The sequence below is a fragment of the Alligator sinensis genome, unplaced genomic scaffold (assembly GCF_000455745.1).
Source record: "Alligator sinensis unplaced genomic scaffold, ASM45574v1 scaffold950_1, whole genome shotgun sequence".
Taxonomy (NCBI): Eukaryota; Metazoa; Chordata; order Crocodylia; family Alligatoridae; genus Alligator; species Alligator sinensis.
Window position 1 is genome coordinate 237,720 of NW_005842331.1, and position 14,733 is coordinate 252,452.

At 45.0% G+C, this 14,733-nt stretch overlaps 1 protein-coding gene across 7 annotated transcripts in view; it reads left to right on the forward strand.

The window, feature by feature from the left end:
- Positions 1–14,733, forward strand: part of CRACR2B (calcium release activated channel regulator 2B) — a 70,599-nt gene that overhangs the window by 32,591 nt on the left and 23,275 nt on the right. For all 7 annotated transcript variants that reach the window (XM_014522244.1, XM_014522245.2, XM_014522246.2 and 4 more), the window contains 4 exons: positions 4,405–4,576; positions 9,861–10,007; positions 10,516–10,606; positions 10,988–11,080. In XM_014522244.1, the coding sequence (XP_014377730.1) occupies positions 4,405–4,576; positions 9,861–10,007; positions 10,516–10,606; positions 10,988–11,080 (503 nt within the window). The remainder of the gene's footprint in view (positions 1–4,404; positions 4,577–9,860; positions 10,008–10,515; positions 10,607–10,987; positions 11,081–14,733) is intronic.

Genomic DNA, 14,733 nt, shown 5'->3' on the forward strand with positions numbered 1-14,733 from the left:
CAAATATGCTGATAGAAGTATAGCTCACTTGATAACACAGAACTACGGTTGCAGATCTGTTTTCCTACAGGCTGCTGTACGCCTTTATTAGCTGCTAGGAGAATGCTGGTGCTGTAAAGAAGACCTCATCAGCAGCAGCCCTGGCAGAACAAGCTGCAACCAATAAAGAAAAACAATGACCTATCTCTACACTGGGCACTTCTTTCTCTTAGCTGTTCATAAAGCCTCTGTAAATACACCCCCAGTCAGCTTTGTTGCTTTTTTAAAAGGCATCTTGGTACCCATGAACTTGCATTGCTTGAATAGGTGGAGAGTTTGATTTCAGGTGCCTCAAAGTTGCTTCTGGGGAAAAAAAAAAACTTTGGTCCAGATTTTAATATATTACCCTCTACACAAACAGACGGCCATCGATCTAAGAGCTTCTAAAGGGACTTTGATTTTTCCCCCCCAGAGAGTGGAAATTAGAATTAGGCCCCCTGGGTTTTTTGGTGTTTCTAGGCGGTTACCCCAAAATGGAGCCCCTCCCCTCCTTCATGAATAGGAGAGAAGCTCTGAAGTTTTTTCTCAGAGGGGCTTTGAAAAGCAACACAGCTGGCTTCATTGTTCAGAACCCAGGGTATTGGCTCAGTGAATGCCTGTGTTGGGTATTCAGTGGGATGGGAGCAGGTAGTTTGTCCTGTTAGTGGTTCCTACTCTTGCAGCTCATCTTTTAGAGCACTGCTTTGTGCATTCCCTGAGCATGAGCACAAGTGGCACACGTAGGATGGTGCCAGCTCCCTGAGCTCTGGGCAAGGACAAATGCTCTGTAAGAGCAAGGACATGCCAGAGGCCAGCTGTACTCCTCCATATTTCCCTTCCCAAGAACATGGAGCCTGCCCATTAAAGCTATGTTGGGCTCTTTGTTGCAGGTGGGACATCTAGTACCTCAGGAATGCCTGTTCTGTGTTTTGTTCATGAGGTCCTGGGACAGGAGCCTCTTAGGTGCCACCATCACTTCAAGTGGCTGTCATGGTGCTCCCATGTGCAGTACTGACTTCTTGAAGGGAAAAGGCTAGAACTTTGTTGCCCCCTTATAACAGGGGCAAATCCCCAGAGTGATTGCCATGCGTGGGAAGCCCTGGGCCAGCTCCATGAATCACAGTTCTGGTGCAAGCAAGCACAGCGGCTTTCTTTACCAGTGGAGCTGACCTACCCTTGAACCTAAGTATAAGCCCCCATGTGCAAATCATAGAAAATGAGGGTTGAAAGGGACCTCAGGAGTCATCTAGTCCAACCCCCTGCTCAAAACAGGACCGTCCCCAACTAGATCATCCCAGCCAAGGCTTTGTCTAGCCGGGTCTTAAAAATCTTCAAAGTTGGAGATTCCGCCACTTCTCTAGGAAACCCATTTCAGTGTTTCACCACCCCCTTACTGAGATGTTTTCCTAATATCCAACCTAAACTTCTGTTGCTGCAACTTAAGAACATTGCTCCTTGTTCTCTCATCTGCCACCACTGAGAACAGTCCAGCTCCATCCTCTTTGGAATCACCTTCAGGGGTATTTGAAGGCTGCTTTTAAATCCCCCCTCAGTCTTCTCTTCTCCAGATTACAGACAAATCTCAAGTACTGGCCTCTCTATGAGCTTCCCAACCATGCTGTTCTGTAACTGGGGTAAGTCTGTGGGTTAGACAAGGCCTTTAGTCCTTGTGTCTGCTTTTCCCTTGATCTCACTTCATTTAAACCCACCTTTTGTGCAAAGACAAGGGTTCTCTTACTCCAGGCTTATATGGAGGTGGGGAGGGTGCCTGTTGATACCAATAGTTTTGGACCAGTGTAAAATTAGTTACCCAATAGTCTGTCAGGCTCCCTGTGTCTGTCATAGGAATTCCCTTTCTAAGGACTTTAATAGAGATTAGAGCATGCTTTGGACCTTCAGAAGAGCCTCTTGTATCAGAGGTTCTGGCAGTCCTTGCTGAACTGGGCCTGGCCTTATAAAAATCCACAGAAATACACATGCTTAAAGGTATACAAGATAAAGGTATCACTTGGATGTTCCATTGTTTCCTTTATTAGTGCTTAAGATTTTAGCTCTTTGAAGTAGTGACTGTCATTAGTAATAGTACTCAGAGCCATGTAGCTGAGGCCCAGCAAATGCTGGAGGATGAGCTGTGCCAGGTGCTCTGCTCTCCCATGTTATACCTGGTTTATGAGCAGGGATCCTGGTTTTCTCTGATTTAAAAAAAAATCCAAAATTTTGTTTTAAAAAAACAAACCCCAAATACCACATTTTCCATAATTAAAACAAAACACCACTATATATTGTATGTGTGTGTATAATCACAGAAAAATGTGGATTTTGAGCGTTTTTAAATCAGAAAATTTTGGATTTTTTTTTTTTTTTTATCAGAGAAAATCAGGATCCCTGCTTATGAGTTAGCCAAGTCATGTGGGGATCCCAGCAGGCCTATATTTCATATTGGGCTTCAACCCACAGGCTGGGGCTGAGCCTGTAGGTTCATAGCAGGCACTCAAATTACAGGAATGTAAGCTCTTGCTACCATGAGTGTGCATTGTAGTGTGACTAGCCTATTTAAACATTTCCTGTGTGTCAAAGAATGGCAGCCAGCTCTGTATTTATGGACTTTCACCAGTCCAAAAAATGGAGACAGATGTACTCTTAATCTCTGTGAACATGCCTGGAAACCACTGATCAAGGCTGTTCAAGGAGGATATGGGACAAGGAAATGATGGGACCTCATTCACAATAAAACAAAACTCAATGTCCTGTTAATAAGGTCTCATGCAAATAGTAGCCCATAATGCTGTCTTTCTAAAGATGTAGCAGAGACCCCTGGCCTGAACATGCAGTTTAGAACTAGGACTGGTGGCTTTGAGATTCCAGCCCTGGTATTGACTTGAGGCATTGATGGCTTAAGTGACTTCCCTACTGTCAGAAACCAGTTGTAGGGCTGGGATTAGACCTTAAAAGTTCCTGGTTCCTTGTTCCATGCTTTGGAAGAATGATGTGCCCCCCTCATACTTACCATCTTGAAGTCAAGACCAGGCACCTGTTTAAGAGATGCTCCAGCAGTAGTAGAAGTTATTGGCTTGCTGCTGAGGTTACACAGCACAATTCTATTGCCTCTGGGTTCTGCAGAAAGTCAGAATCACTAAATGCTCATAAAGACGCCTTCTCACTTGAAGCCTTTGTCTTTTGTGATGGAGAAAATCAGTTGGTTTATTCGCTCAAAAAGAAATCCATCCCACCCCCTCTCTCTTTTTCCTAGCTCGCAATAGCTGCTACCTGTCTAGCATAAAACCACACCCCTTAGGTCATAGCTCAGGCTTAAAGCCATTTTTGCAAGGATGGAGTGACTCTGTTCAGAGACTTTCTTTGGAAGGCATTGTACCAGCTCATTTAAGACACAGTCCTTGTCCTGCAGCACCTACCATCAAAATAGAATCATGTGGCTGGAAGGGACCTCATGGACCTTTCAGTCCAACCCCTTACCCAAGAGGCAGGATGCGCTATTTCTAAGCCACCACAGACAAGGACACACCCAGCCTCTGCTTGAAACCTTCCAATGAAGGAGATCCCACAGCTCTTCTGGACAACTTGTTCCATTGTCAAACTGAGTTTAGAGTTAGAAAGTTTTTCTCAAGATTTGATCTGAACCTGCTTTGCAGTTTAAGCCTATTGTTACTTCCCCTGCCCTCTGTGGCAACAAAGATGGAGAAGCATTGTTATCTTTTATGGTAGTCTTTGCAAGATTTGAAAACTGTTATGTCCCTCCTTTTGTTGCCTTTTCCCTAAACTAAGCATACTTAGTTTCTTCAGCCTTTTTTCCTTGCTTTTCAACCCCTTTTATCATCTTTGCCTCTGGGTCCTTTCCAGTTTCTCTGTACATGTAGACAATGGGTTAGAAAGAGAAAAGATTATGACCTAATTTTTCCTATGGGGCCTGGAAATATATGTTGGTTGCTTTTGTAGGTTCACAGGAGTTTGTGGTAGAGCTGGGAACTGAACCCACAATTCCCATCCATTGCCTCAGCCACACACAGGTGTGTCCTTCCCTTCTAGTTATACAGAAGTGGAGTGGTAATGTGAATGCTTAGTGCTGAGCATCCTCTGAAAATCCCAAGGTACTGTGCCTGCTGCTCATATCCACCATCTTGTTGGATAACAACATTGTTTGGTGATGTGAGCAGTACAAGAGCCCAGTGTTACAGATTAGAAGCCAGTTTCCTGCTTTCTTTTAATGGTACTGTACAAGGATTGTTGCTTTCAGTCAGCAAGCTCATTTAACAGTGCACAGGCACCATTAGATTTGTTCTCAAGGAACAGCTGGTTCAGGTTGCTACCCAAGCAGAACTGGGAAAGCTGATTTTTATGCCTTCTTTCCCCCATCCCTCCCTCCAACAGGGAAGTTAATAGGGATCGATCTGTTCCAAGGATCTGGGAGTACAGATCACTCAAGACATGAGGAGACCTTTGAGTCAGGATGGTCAGATGACCTGGATCAGACAGAGGATGAAGAAGAGAAACGATTTTGTTCAATGTTGGAGCAACTTGGATCAGCCCAGGTCTTGGAAGAGTAAGTGAGAACCATCCCTGATTTTTGCCTTGTATTTGGTTGTATTCTTATAATAGCAGTATATCATGTCAGCAGAAACACAAAGGGATTGATCAAGTACTGCTGGTTATCTTCAGGGATATGGCTTTAGGAGTGTTGCATAGGCTTTCCTCATCCCGTCTTTTGTGCTGAATTCATGAGCTACTATGGAAATGTGATGCAGAAAGTGGGTGATATCTTTTATTGGACCAACTGCATGATTATTGGGATAATTAGACAAGCTTTTTCATGCAATGCACTCTTCTTCAGGTTGCAGTCACAGTAGTTTAGCTGACTGGTCATGATCTGTTCTTAACAGAATACCTTGCCCAGGGAGTTTCCTAAGCTATAGACTTTTATTTATCCATTTTGACATACAGCTGTTGTCAAAGTGCCCAAGAGATAGCGACCAGCCAATGGGGATTTACATTGAGAACGCTGTGGGTAAGCTCTTGCTTTGTCAAAAATAGTATCATTGTTTATTCAGGAGACCTTACGTTTCAAGGTATTTTTTCAAAATGATCTGTGCATGCTGCATTTCCTGGGACTGATTTTTATCTTAAAGGATGAGGGGATAAACAGACCTTACTGGGATTTGGATCTCTGCACCAGGGATGCTAGATAATTCAGATCCAAATGATACCTTTGTAGCTGCTCTTCAAATGTAGAGGTATTTATCTGTGTACAGAAAATTCTCTGAACTACGTGGCTGCGGATTCTTTAGTTGGTGACTTATTCCATGATTGTCCCTTGAATATGAACAGGGGAGGGTTGCACTGAGATCCTAGGATCCTGTTGTACAGGAGCAGGATTTAGTAGTCACACATGCAGCTACCATGTCAACTTCTATGACCTGATACCTCATGAACTGTGACACTTAGAAAGCTGCTGTGTCTCAGTCAGAAGCTGTAGTGCCCAACTTCTTACCAGTATCCAGCACTGCTTTTCCTATCGCTGTTGGCTCAGGAGAGGATGCATCTTGAAATGGTCACTGGATCTCACAACAACATTTACTGTGAAATACCTTTTAAATTAAACCCAGTGAAGCTGAACAGAGCTAACTACCCTGTGTAAAGAACTGTAACTTCACCATTATGCTAAGGTGACATGGTCTTCTGCTAATGTCCAAAGAAATTAGAAAGACTCCTCCTAAAGGCTGTCCCTGTGGACAACCTTTTTTTCTGATTTGAGAAGAGTCCTTAAAGAAATAATATTTCAAAAATAGATTAAATGGCATAAAATGCTGTACTGGATAAAAACTATACCCTTTATATTCTCTCTTTTTTTATTATTATTATTCCTTTTAATCTTTAACTGAAAGCTTTGTGTGTCAGGGCTAGAACTATATGCCTGCTTAAGAACCACTTAATGACTTGGAAGTGGGCTGAAGGGGGCAGAATTAGAAGCAATGGCCTCAAGTTTCAGTAGAGGAAACGTAGGTTGGAAATTAAGACGAACTTTGATTACGAGGGTATTTAAGCATTGGAACAGGGTACCTAGTGAAGTTGTGGGATCTCTATCCTGGGAAATTTTCAAGAGCAGGTTAGACCAGCGGTGCTCAACCTATCTGGCCATTCAGGTGGAAGTGAGTGGTGCAAAGTCAGTCTCCAAGCTTGATCTAGTCAAGGGTTTGTGTGCTAGATTCAGTTGTAGAGCAACTACATATTCCAATCCATACCTGCATGCTAGATCTGTCTACAGAGTGGCCCTGCACACCAGTGTCATCTGGCACGTGGGGCTCCCTATGGGTCCAGAACTCCAAGAGCTGCAGCAGGTTGCTGTCACTGCTCCCCCACTGGCTCATTTTCAGACCCATGTGGCCCAGATGACATGGCTCCATGGATCAGATCCAGCCCCTGGGTTGTAGACTGAGCTCATCTGGGTTCTGCAGACACTTGGCTGGGACAGACTAGTTGGGGATAATCATGCCTTGAGCAGGAGGCTGGACACTGACCGTATGAGGTCCCTCCAGGCCTGGTTTCCTATGATGTACTGTAAATAGAACTTATTATATTCTTCTTCTCCTGATACCTGTGCTTCTTTCTAACCCTGCCATTACTTATATGCTGGTTGGGGAGAATTCCAAGGTTTTTTTTTTTTTTTCTTCACTGTAAGATAATTTTGACACTGAGTTTATTATACTCTGAACTAATGTTTGACTTCCAATCCAAATTATATTTGAACGGTGGCAGTCCAATAGCATGCAGGGAAATCCATTCTATGAGTAGTTTCAGGCTAATGCCAGTGTCCTGTACCCAGGCAGTAAATCTACTTCAAGACCTGCTTATAGTCAGGAAGCAGAATTTCCTGCTCTTTCTTCACTTCCTTTTTCAGAACCTAGCATAAAAGAACCACCACCACCACTGCAAACGTTTCTTTTCGGACTAAAAACACTCGCATACAAAGAAAAAGGGCTAGGTGCCTGATTGTACAACAGCACCACATAGTGACTCCTGCCACAAGAATATTCCCATCCCAGCCATTGCTGCTCCCAGGTCTCTCTGCTAAGAAATATTGAGCAAAGGAGCTGGCACAATTAATGGGAATATTTTTGCATTGCCTTAACCACTAGATGATAAAGTCTTCCATTCTCTGAGTTCAACAGAAACATTGTGAAATAAGGTTACAGTTTTGATTTTGTATCTGGCCATCTTGCTTTTTATAAAATGGAATTAATTCAACCTTGTGTTACTTCTACTCTCACCTATACTTGTCATGTTTTTGTGTCATAAGGATCAAATTAACTTATTTTTCATTAAATGGTAATGAGGATTTTATTTTTAAACTAAGATCTGGAGTTTTTGGTAATTGGAAAAAAATGGTGGTCATGTTTCAGTTCACAAAAGGATTGTGAAATATCTAGTGAAAATGACACATTAATTTTTCCTTTAAAAATTTATTTGAATAATATCCATTTTTCCTCCTCTTGTATAAAAACTGGATGGAAAAATGTTGACCAGCTTGACTATCATTGCTTCTGTGGCTCAAATGGGTTTTGTACTTTGTAAGTACGGAAGGGGAGATTCTCTCACAAATGCGTAATAAGATTAAAAGCACGTGTCCTGTTGGATTCTCAATGAGCTCTGTGCTCATATCCCTTGTAGATGCTTTTGAAATTCCCTCTTTAATTCCATCATCTTAAGTATTGCTATTTTAAATTGAGAGTGCTAAGAATTAACCTGTCTTTTTTTTACCTTGGTTTATAACTTGTATGGTGGTAGCACCTAAGATTTCCAGTTTGAACTACTTCCCACTGCCCCAAGTGCTGTTCAAATGTAGAATGAAAATATGGCACTTATCCCAAAAGACTGTGTGAACAGCATTTAAACCTTGCATTTGGTATTGGGAAGAGTAGCAGGTTTGGGTGGGGGGGCAGGGTTATTACTGTTTATACAGCGGTTCAAAGACATCTCAGGTTCTTTCCTTCACACACTAAGAAAAAATAATTTAAAGGGTGGCTTCTGGATGTGTGATTATTATTTTATTTTTTTTAAATGAATGGTTAAACCTTTCTTGAGAAGGGAGTTTAATTTCCTTTTAAAGAAAAAAGTTAAGACAGTTTAGTGCTTGGAGTGGTGGAGTAGAAGACAAAACTCCCAGCTACTATTTTTAGCTTCATCATGAGCTTGATGTGGGGCTTTTGGTACCTCAGTTGACCCCTCTATAATATAATGTGGGCCAGACTGCTCTACCTTGCAAGAGTGGTGGAAAGCTGACACTTGTAAAGGGCCTGAAGATATTTGAATTATTGCTTTTTTTTCTTGCTGGGTTGCACCTAATTTATTACTATTTAAGTCTCCCAGGTTTTAAGCCAAACTCATGATCTTGGGGGTCCCACTCCAGATTTGAGAGTTTGGTGTTAGCAATGCACAGTTTGTTTGCTAGGGTGAATTTTTTCAGATGATGACTTCATTCACTGATAGAAGGCAGGGTAGATACGCACCTTTTATAGACTAACAAAATAACATGGAGAGAGAGAGTGCACAAGCTTTTGTGAGCCCAAGTTCACTTCAGAAGATGCTGTAAAAGTACATGAGAGAGCTTGCTCTCTCACTCTCTTGCTCATTATTTAGTTAGCCTATAAAGATGCATATCTACTCTGACTTCAAACTAACATGGCTAAGCACCTCTCTTAATTCATTGATACCATCTGTGGTGGGCCAGTAGGGGGCACTCCTGTGCTGAGCCACCTGCCTCACTGCACCCTGCCAAAAACCAAACTTTGGATGCTTCCCCAGGGGTGCCAACTTATGGCCAACCCCCTTCTTGGAGCACACCTGCAAGCCTAGGGTACTGCTGCCACCATCCAGACTCTGGTCTTTGTCTGTGCCCTGTGCTGCCCAGGACACATAGACCCTGTAGACCTAAGGGTTGCTTAACCCCAGCAGAATATATCTGGGTGCTTCTCATAGCCTGAAGCATAGAAAGTGGCCTCCCTTAGTCAGCTGAGTACAGGGAGCAAGAAGGCTTGCCCAATCCCTCTCAAGCATGTACAACAAGGCTGGCTATAACGGATAGCTTTATTGGGTAGAGAGGGTAGGCATGGGGAGGGGTACAAGTCAGAGAAGTACCAAAAGAATAACCCTGAGCAAACAGAAGTAGCTTGGTAGCCTTTTGATACACAACTAGAGTACATTAAACTAAGTTCCTAGTTATGTTTCTGGTAAGTTACTCACTTCTGCATCCAGTGAATGAGGGAGAGCTGCAGAGGTCCATGTTTCTGTGTGTGTGTTTTAAAACGTCCACCTCTCTTCTTCCTGCACGGACCCTCCTGACCTCAGCACCTGGACCCAGTCAAGGTCAGGTGTCATTTGATGCCAGCCAATCGATTTGAAAAACATCACAGTTACCTAATGGCGTGACATGGCCTTAAGTCCCTGCCTTCAGGTCATGAGGTCAGAGCTCAAAACAGTAGAGAGGTTACACTCGCACCCTCTTACCTGAGGCCCATCGCGTGGGCAGTGGCAGCGAGTTGGCTGCCTAGTAACTGGATTGATAGACACATGAGAGCGAGAGGGGAACAGGTGAGGAGGCTGGGAGGGAGTTTTCACACCATTCACCAATCCAAATAGTTCTTGTGTCAGACACGTTGGGTTCCTGTCCAGGTCCTGATCTCAGTATCATAGCCCCTTCCAATGCTGCCCGGGAAGTTGAGGGGGAGCACCCCTCTCCTCTTGGACATATGAGAGAGGAAAAGCAAGCATAATCCTGTGATAACTTGGAAATGCCCCTGTTGTCTCCCTTCCCTCTTGGATGTTTGCTCCAGTCAGAGTGAGGTTCGGGAGCTGTGGGCTCGGCTCCGGAAGGAACGACCAGAGCTCTTGGCCAATTTTGAGGAGTTCCTGTTCCGTGTCTCCTCGTACATCAGGGAGGTGAATCAGGAGAGGGAATCGATGGAGCAGGCACTGAAAAGGTAAGAAGACTTGTGTGGTCACTCGTCTGTGGCCTCCAGGGAACCAACTGAGGCTCGTTCTATACAACCTAGCTCACCATTTTTCCTGAAATACCAGGAAAACCTGATGCTAGCTAGGCTGGATGAGCAAACGGGGACTTCTGTGCTAGGTATAATGGTGGCTTGTCTACCCTATCCCATTCTCCTCAGAATGATATTACATTAATGCATAGCAGCTTGCTAGCTCCTAGGGATAGGTTTACTCTAAAAATAAAATTGGGTGCAAGTTAAAATGCACCCATAAAGACTTCTAGTAGTATTAGAATCCCTTTAGCTGTCTATGAGCCTGGAGCTCTGGGAACCTGGGCAGCTCTTATTGTGAATCCTGAATTCATTTCAACACCCCCGTCTTCCCTAACACACACACCTTTCTTATTCAGTAAAATTTTCCCATTCCTTGTCCTTTCCATTTCTTCCTCTTCCACATTTACATTCTCTCTCTCTCTCTCTTTTCACTACCCCTTTGTAGGAAGGAGACAGATCATGACAGAGAAGTCAGGTGCCTTTATGAAGAAATGGAGCAGCAGATCAAAGTAGAAAGGGAGAGACTGCTCTGTCAGGTAAATCCTTCTTTCCAAGTGGAAAGGCCTAAACCCTTCCCAACTCTGAAGCCAGGGGTTGAGTGTCATTTAGCACAGTGTTTCCCAACCAGCGTGCCGCGGCACAAAAGTGTGCCATCAGAAATGAACAGGTGCGCCGTGGAATTCAGCCATGGCAATGATCTACAATAGGTATGAGGATGGGGAATGCTTTAACAGGTGTGCTACGGAAAATGGTTATGTGTGCGCCTTGGGCTGGAAAAAGTTGGGAAACCTTGATTTAGCCGCTGACTTTAGGGCAGAGGATGGCGTTATCATCTCTTTCATGCCCTGATGTTTGGAAGTATTAGCCCCCGGCCACTGTACAGAATGAAGAGCTGTGGCCCTTTACCCCCCACACAGGAGTCACTGAGGCATGAAAAGAGCAGCCTGCTGCAGAAAGAGCTGCGCAGCAAGGAGCAGGAACTGGAGAAAATCCTCTACCGGCAGAAAAAGGTAATGTGGCCTTCCTGAGGAGGAACAACGATGCATCCCCCCACTCCTTCCTTGGATATGCTCCTTCTCTGGATTGCCCTTGGCAATGTGCAAGCCTCACCAGCTCCAGCTCTCATGGAAGTGGATGGTGATGGGGCCAATTCCAGCTGTCACCATTGGGGGCTGGCTTGTCCTGCATGCCTTTTTTTAAAAAGCTGCTTCAGTATATCTGTTTAATTTTACATACGTTTTTGGAATCCGTTCTTACATTCCTCACTGACAGTTCATCTGGCAGTGGTAGGAAGTAAAAAAATTGGAAGGTTAAAAGTGCATGCCTGGCTGGGCAGCAGCTCTGCAGAAAAGGACCTGGGGGTTATAGGGCACAGTAAGCTGAATATGAGCCAGCAGTGTGCCCTTGTTGCGAAGAAGGCTAACAGCCTACTGGCAACAGATTTACCAATGCAGCCCAGTACGCCAGGGGAAGTGATTATTTCCCTCTATTCAGCACTGGTGAGGCCACATCTGGAGTGCTGTGTTCAGTGATGGGCCCCCCACTACAGAAAGGATGTGAACAAATTGGAGAGGGTCCAGCAGACGGTGACAAAAATGGTAAGGGGGCTGGGGGACATGACTTAGGAGGAGAGACTGAGGGAACTGGGCTTATTAGTCTGGAGAAGAGGAGACTGAGAGGAGACTTAACAGCAGCCTTCAACTACCTGAAGAGGGGTTTGAAAGAGGATTGAGCTAAACAGTTTTCAGTGGTGACAGATGACAGAACAAGGAGTAACGGTCTCAAGTTGCAGCAAGGGAAGTTTAGGTTAGATATTAGGAAGAATTTTCTCACTAGGAGGGCAGTAAAACACTGGAACAGGTTACCCAGAGAGGTGGTGGAATCTCCATCCTTGGAGGTTTTTAAGACCTGGGTAGACAAAGCCCTGGCTGGGATGATCTAGTTGGGGATGGTCTTACTTTGAGCAGGAGGTTGGACTAGATGACCTCCTGAGGCCCCTTCCAACCCTCACTTCCTATGATTCTATGACTTGGGAATGCTCTCAGAGATGCTAGTAAATATCCAAATGGTCTTTTGTTGCTGGCAGAGACAACCCGAGCAGGGTGTGGGGCCCAGGGCAAATCGGCCTGTATGGAGCCCCGGCCCTGAACACGAGGAAGCCGGCGGCAGATTTGGTGGTGATGGGGGGGGGTGGGTGGTGAGTGGCCGGACATGCTGGTGGGTAACAGCCCAAGGGAGAAGAGGGTGCCGAGGGGCCGGATGTGAAGCTGGCGGCAGTGCAGAGTTGTTGTGCTACTCCGCCCAGCTCCTTGGGGACCCCTAAAGTGCAGGGCCTGGGGTGCTCACCCTGATTCAGAGCTGGCTGCATGTGATGGCAAGAGTTCCTGTTTTGAGATGGGGAACTCTAAGGGAGGGGATGGGGTCATGACCAGGTGGTAAGCAATTTCTACGAACCAGCTTTCTGTATCCTAGACAAACTCAGATGAGCAGCAAAGCCTTGAGAGGCCTGTAGCCTGAGAGTACCAGCTAGTGTGATTCAGTATATATACAGGCTCTCATGTAATCATCACAACTGGAATTAGAGCCCATCAAAACTTTTTTTTCTAGACAGAATATTAAGTTTTCACTAGAGGTGTCTTTTTGCTCCCCTTCCTCCCCCAAATCTCTAATTTTTTTAATAGAAAAATTCAGTTTTTTGACAGCAGATATTTCTTTTTCCAACAGGTAAAAATACAGATTGTTTTTGTTTTTATACTGCTGCTGGGGAAATATTCCCATTTTCCAACCAACTCTAGCAGAGATGCTTTGTAAAGAGATGGCTTTCAGAAGTGGTTTGGAGGAAATAGGGGAGAAGGGCTATAGTCTGAAATTCACCAAATGAAACGATTGTGGCAGCAAGCCAAACGGAGACCTTCATTTCTTTTGTGTATATGGCATAACTGGCCCAGAGCACTGCTTTGATTTGGTCCTATGCAAACAGGACTCTGGTAGAGCCCAACTCTCCAGATTGCGTGAGTGGCAGAAAATCAGTCTGTATAAATGAGGATTGATATGCATAGAGATATGCTGGCTTGCATATAGGACAGAAAGGCTTCAAAAGATGGTGTTCAATAACTGAGGTTGCATGTGCTCCAGGGGAGTTAGGATGCTAAAAGATTTCAGCTTCAAGGGTGCCTGTCTGCAAGGCTTCCTCACAGACAAGGCTGCTTATCTGGCCTTCCAAGGAGCCCTTGATGAATGATCTGTCATGGCAAACACCCCTCACAGTTCAATATGCGTGCTCACCACCTGTCTCCTTCAGGCCTGTTTGAGCAGGTGTGGCGTACCATGCAGTGCAGAGTAGTGCTGAATGTTTACATTCTGCCTGAGTCTTCTGTTGAGATGATTCAGAGCCAGATAAGCCATGCGTGGGCTCATGTACTCTTGCTTTCTGATAAGCATCTGACATAAAAGTTTTCAGAAGGAACAGAACTCGGAGTACGTATGCTCCCATTAGAGGGAAAGGGTGTAAGAGATGATATCCCTCCTTGTCTTTTAACTCAACCTGCTGCTGAGGAAATACAGTACATGCTAATGAGTACCCAGGATTGCCTGGTATCCTTTACAGAAGGAGCAGGGGTTGTGCAAACGGGTTCCCCTCCTCACTCTTAAGAGCCCCGGGTGCAGGGAGTCACTGGAGGGAATCGGGGATGGGGGTTGCTTGAGGAGATTGTCTGGGGGAGCTGCAGAAAGCAGCAGGGAATCGTGGCTGTGGGGGACCTCCAGCAGAGAGCTCAATAACGTACAGCTGAGAAGGGCCACTCCAGGTGCCAAACATGGGAGCTGCCTTGGGAAGTGTCTGGGGAATGGTGTGATTGATTGCAGGCATCCAGGAAAGACTGGAAAAGGGAAGAAACCCTGGTCTTTGGAGCAGGCACACCTGAGGTCCTGACAGGCAGCCCCATCTTCTGTTCGGATGACGGCATTGCCACCCCTCTTCTGAGGCGGGGCGAGCACTGCTCCCTAGGGCTCCACTGCAGCCACTGCACAGTGGACTACTTTGCTGCAGGCAGAGTGATTTTGTGGAGACCTGGTTGACTAAGTGTATATACCTGCTGTAAGTTGCCTGAGTGTTAAAGTTGATAACATAATTGCTTTTGTTATATGATAAGTATTTGCTTTATCTGCTGGTATAGATTATTATTGAGCTCATTGAAATATTTTGTTTGGCAAATTTGACATCCCATAAATAACAATCTCCCAGTCATTATTGTAAATAATAAATTATTGTAAATAGTTATTTAGTGTGTGGTCTAGTGTGGGAGGACCACAGGAGAGCACTCCTGTGAGTGGTGCTCTCAGCCTGTAGACAGAGTGGGAGTAGACCAAGACCTATTGTCACCCCAGGATCCCAAAAATTTGGACGTGGCTGGTGGGTAGTGCTGCTGCCAGGGTTATATAGGCACAGACTCCTGGAAGACGATTTCAGGCTCAACATTAGGAAAAAACTACTTCACAACTAGGGTGTCCAGACTCTGGAATAAGCCACCTCCAGAGGTGATACAATCGCCTACCCTGGAAATCTTCAAGAGGAGACTGGACGGGCACCTTACTGGGGTCACCTGTTATTTCCTGCTTGGTGCAGGGGGCTGGACATGATGATCTTCCAAAGTCCCTTCCAGCC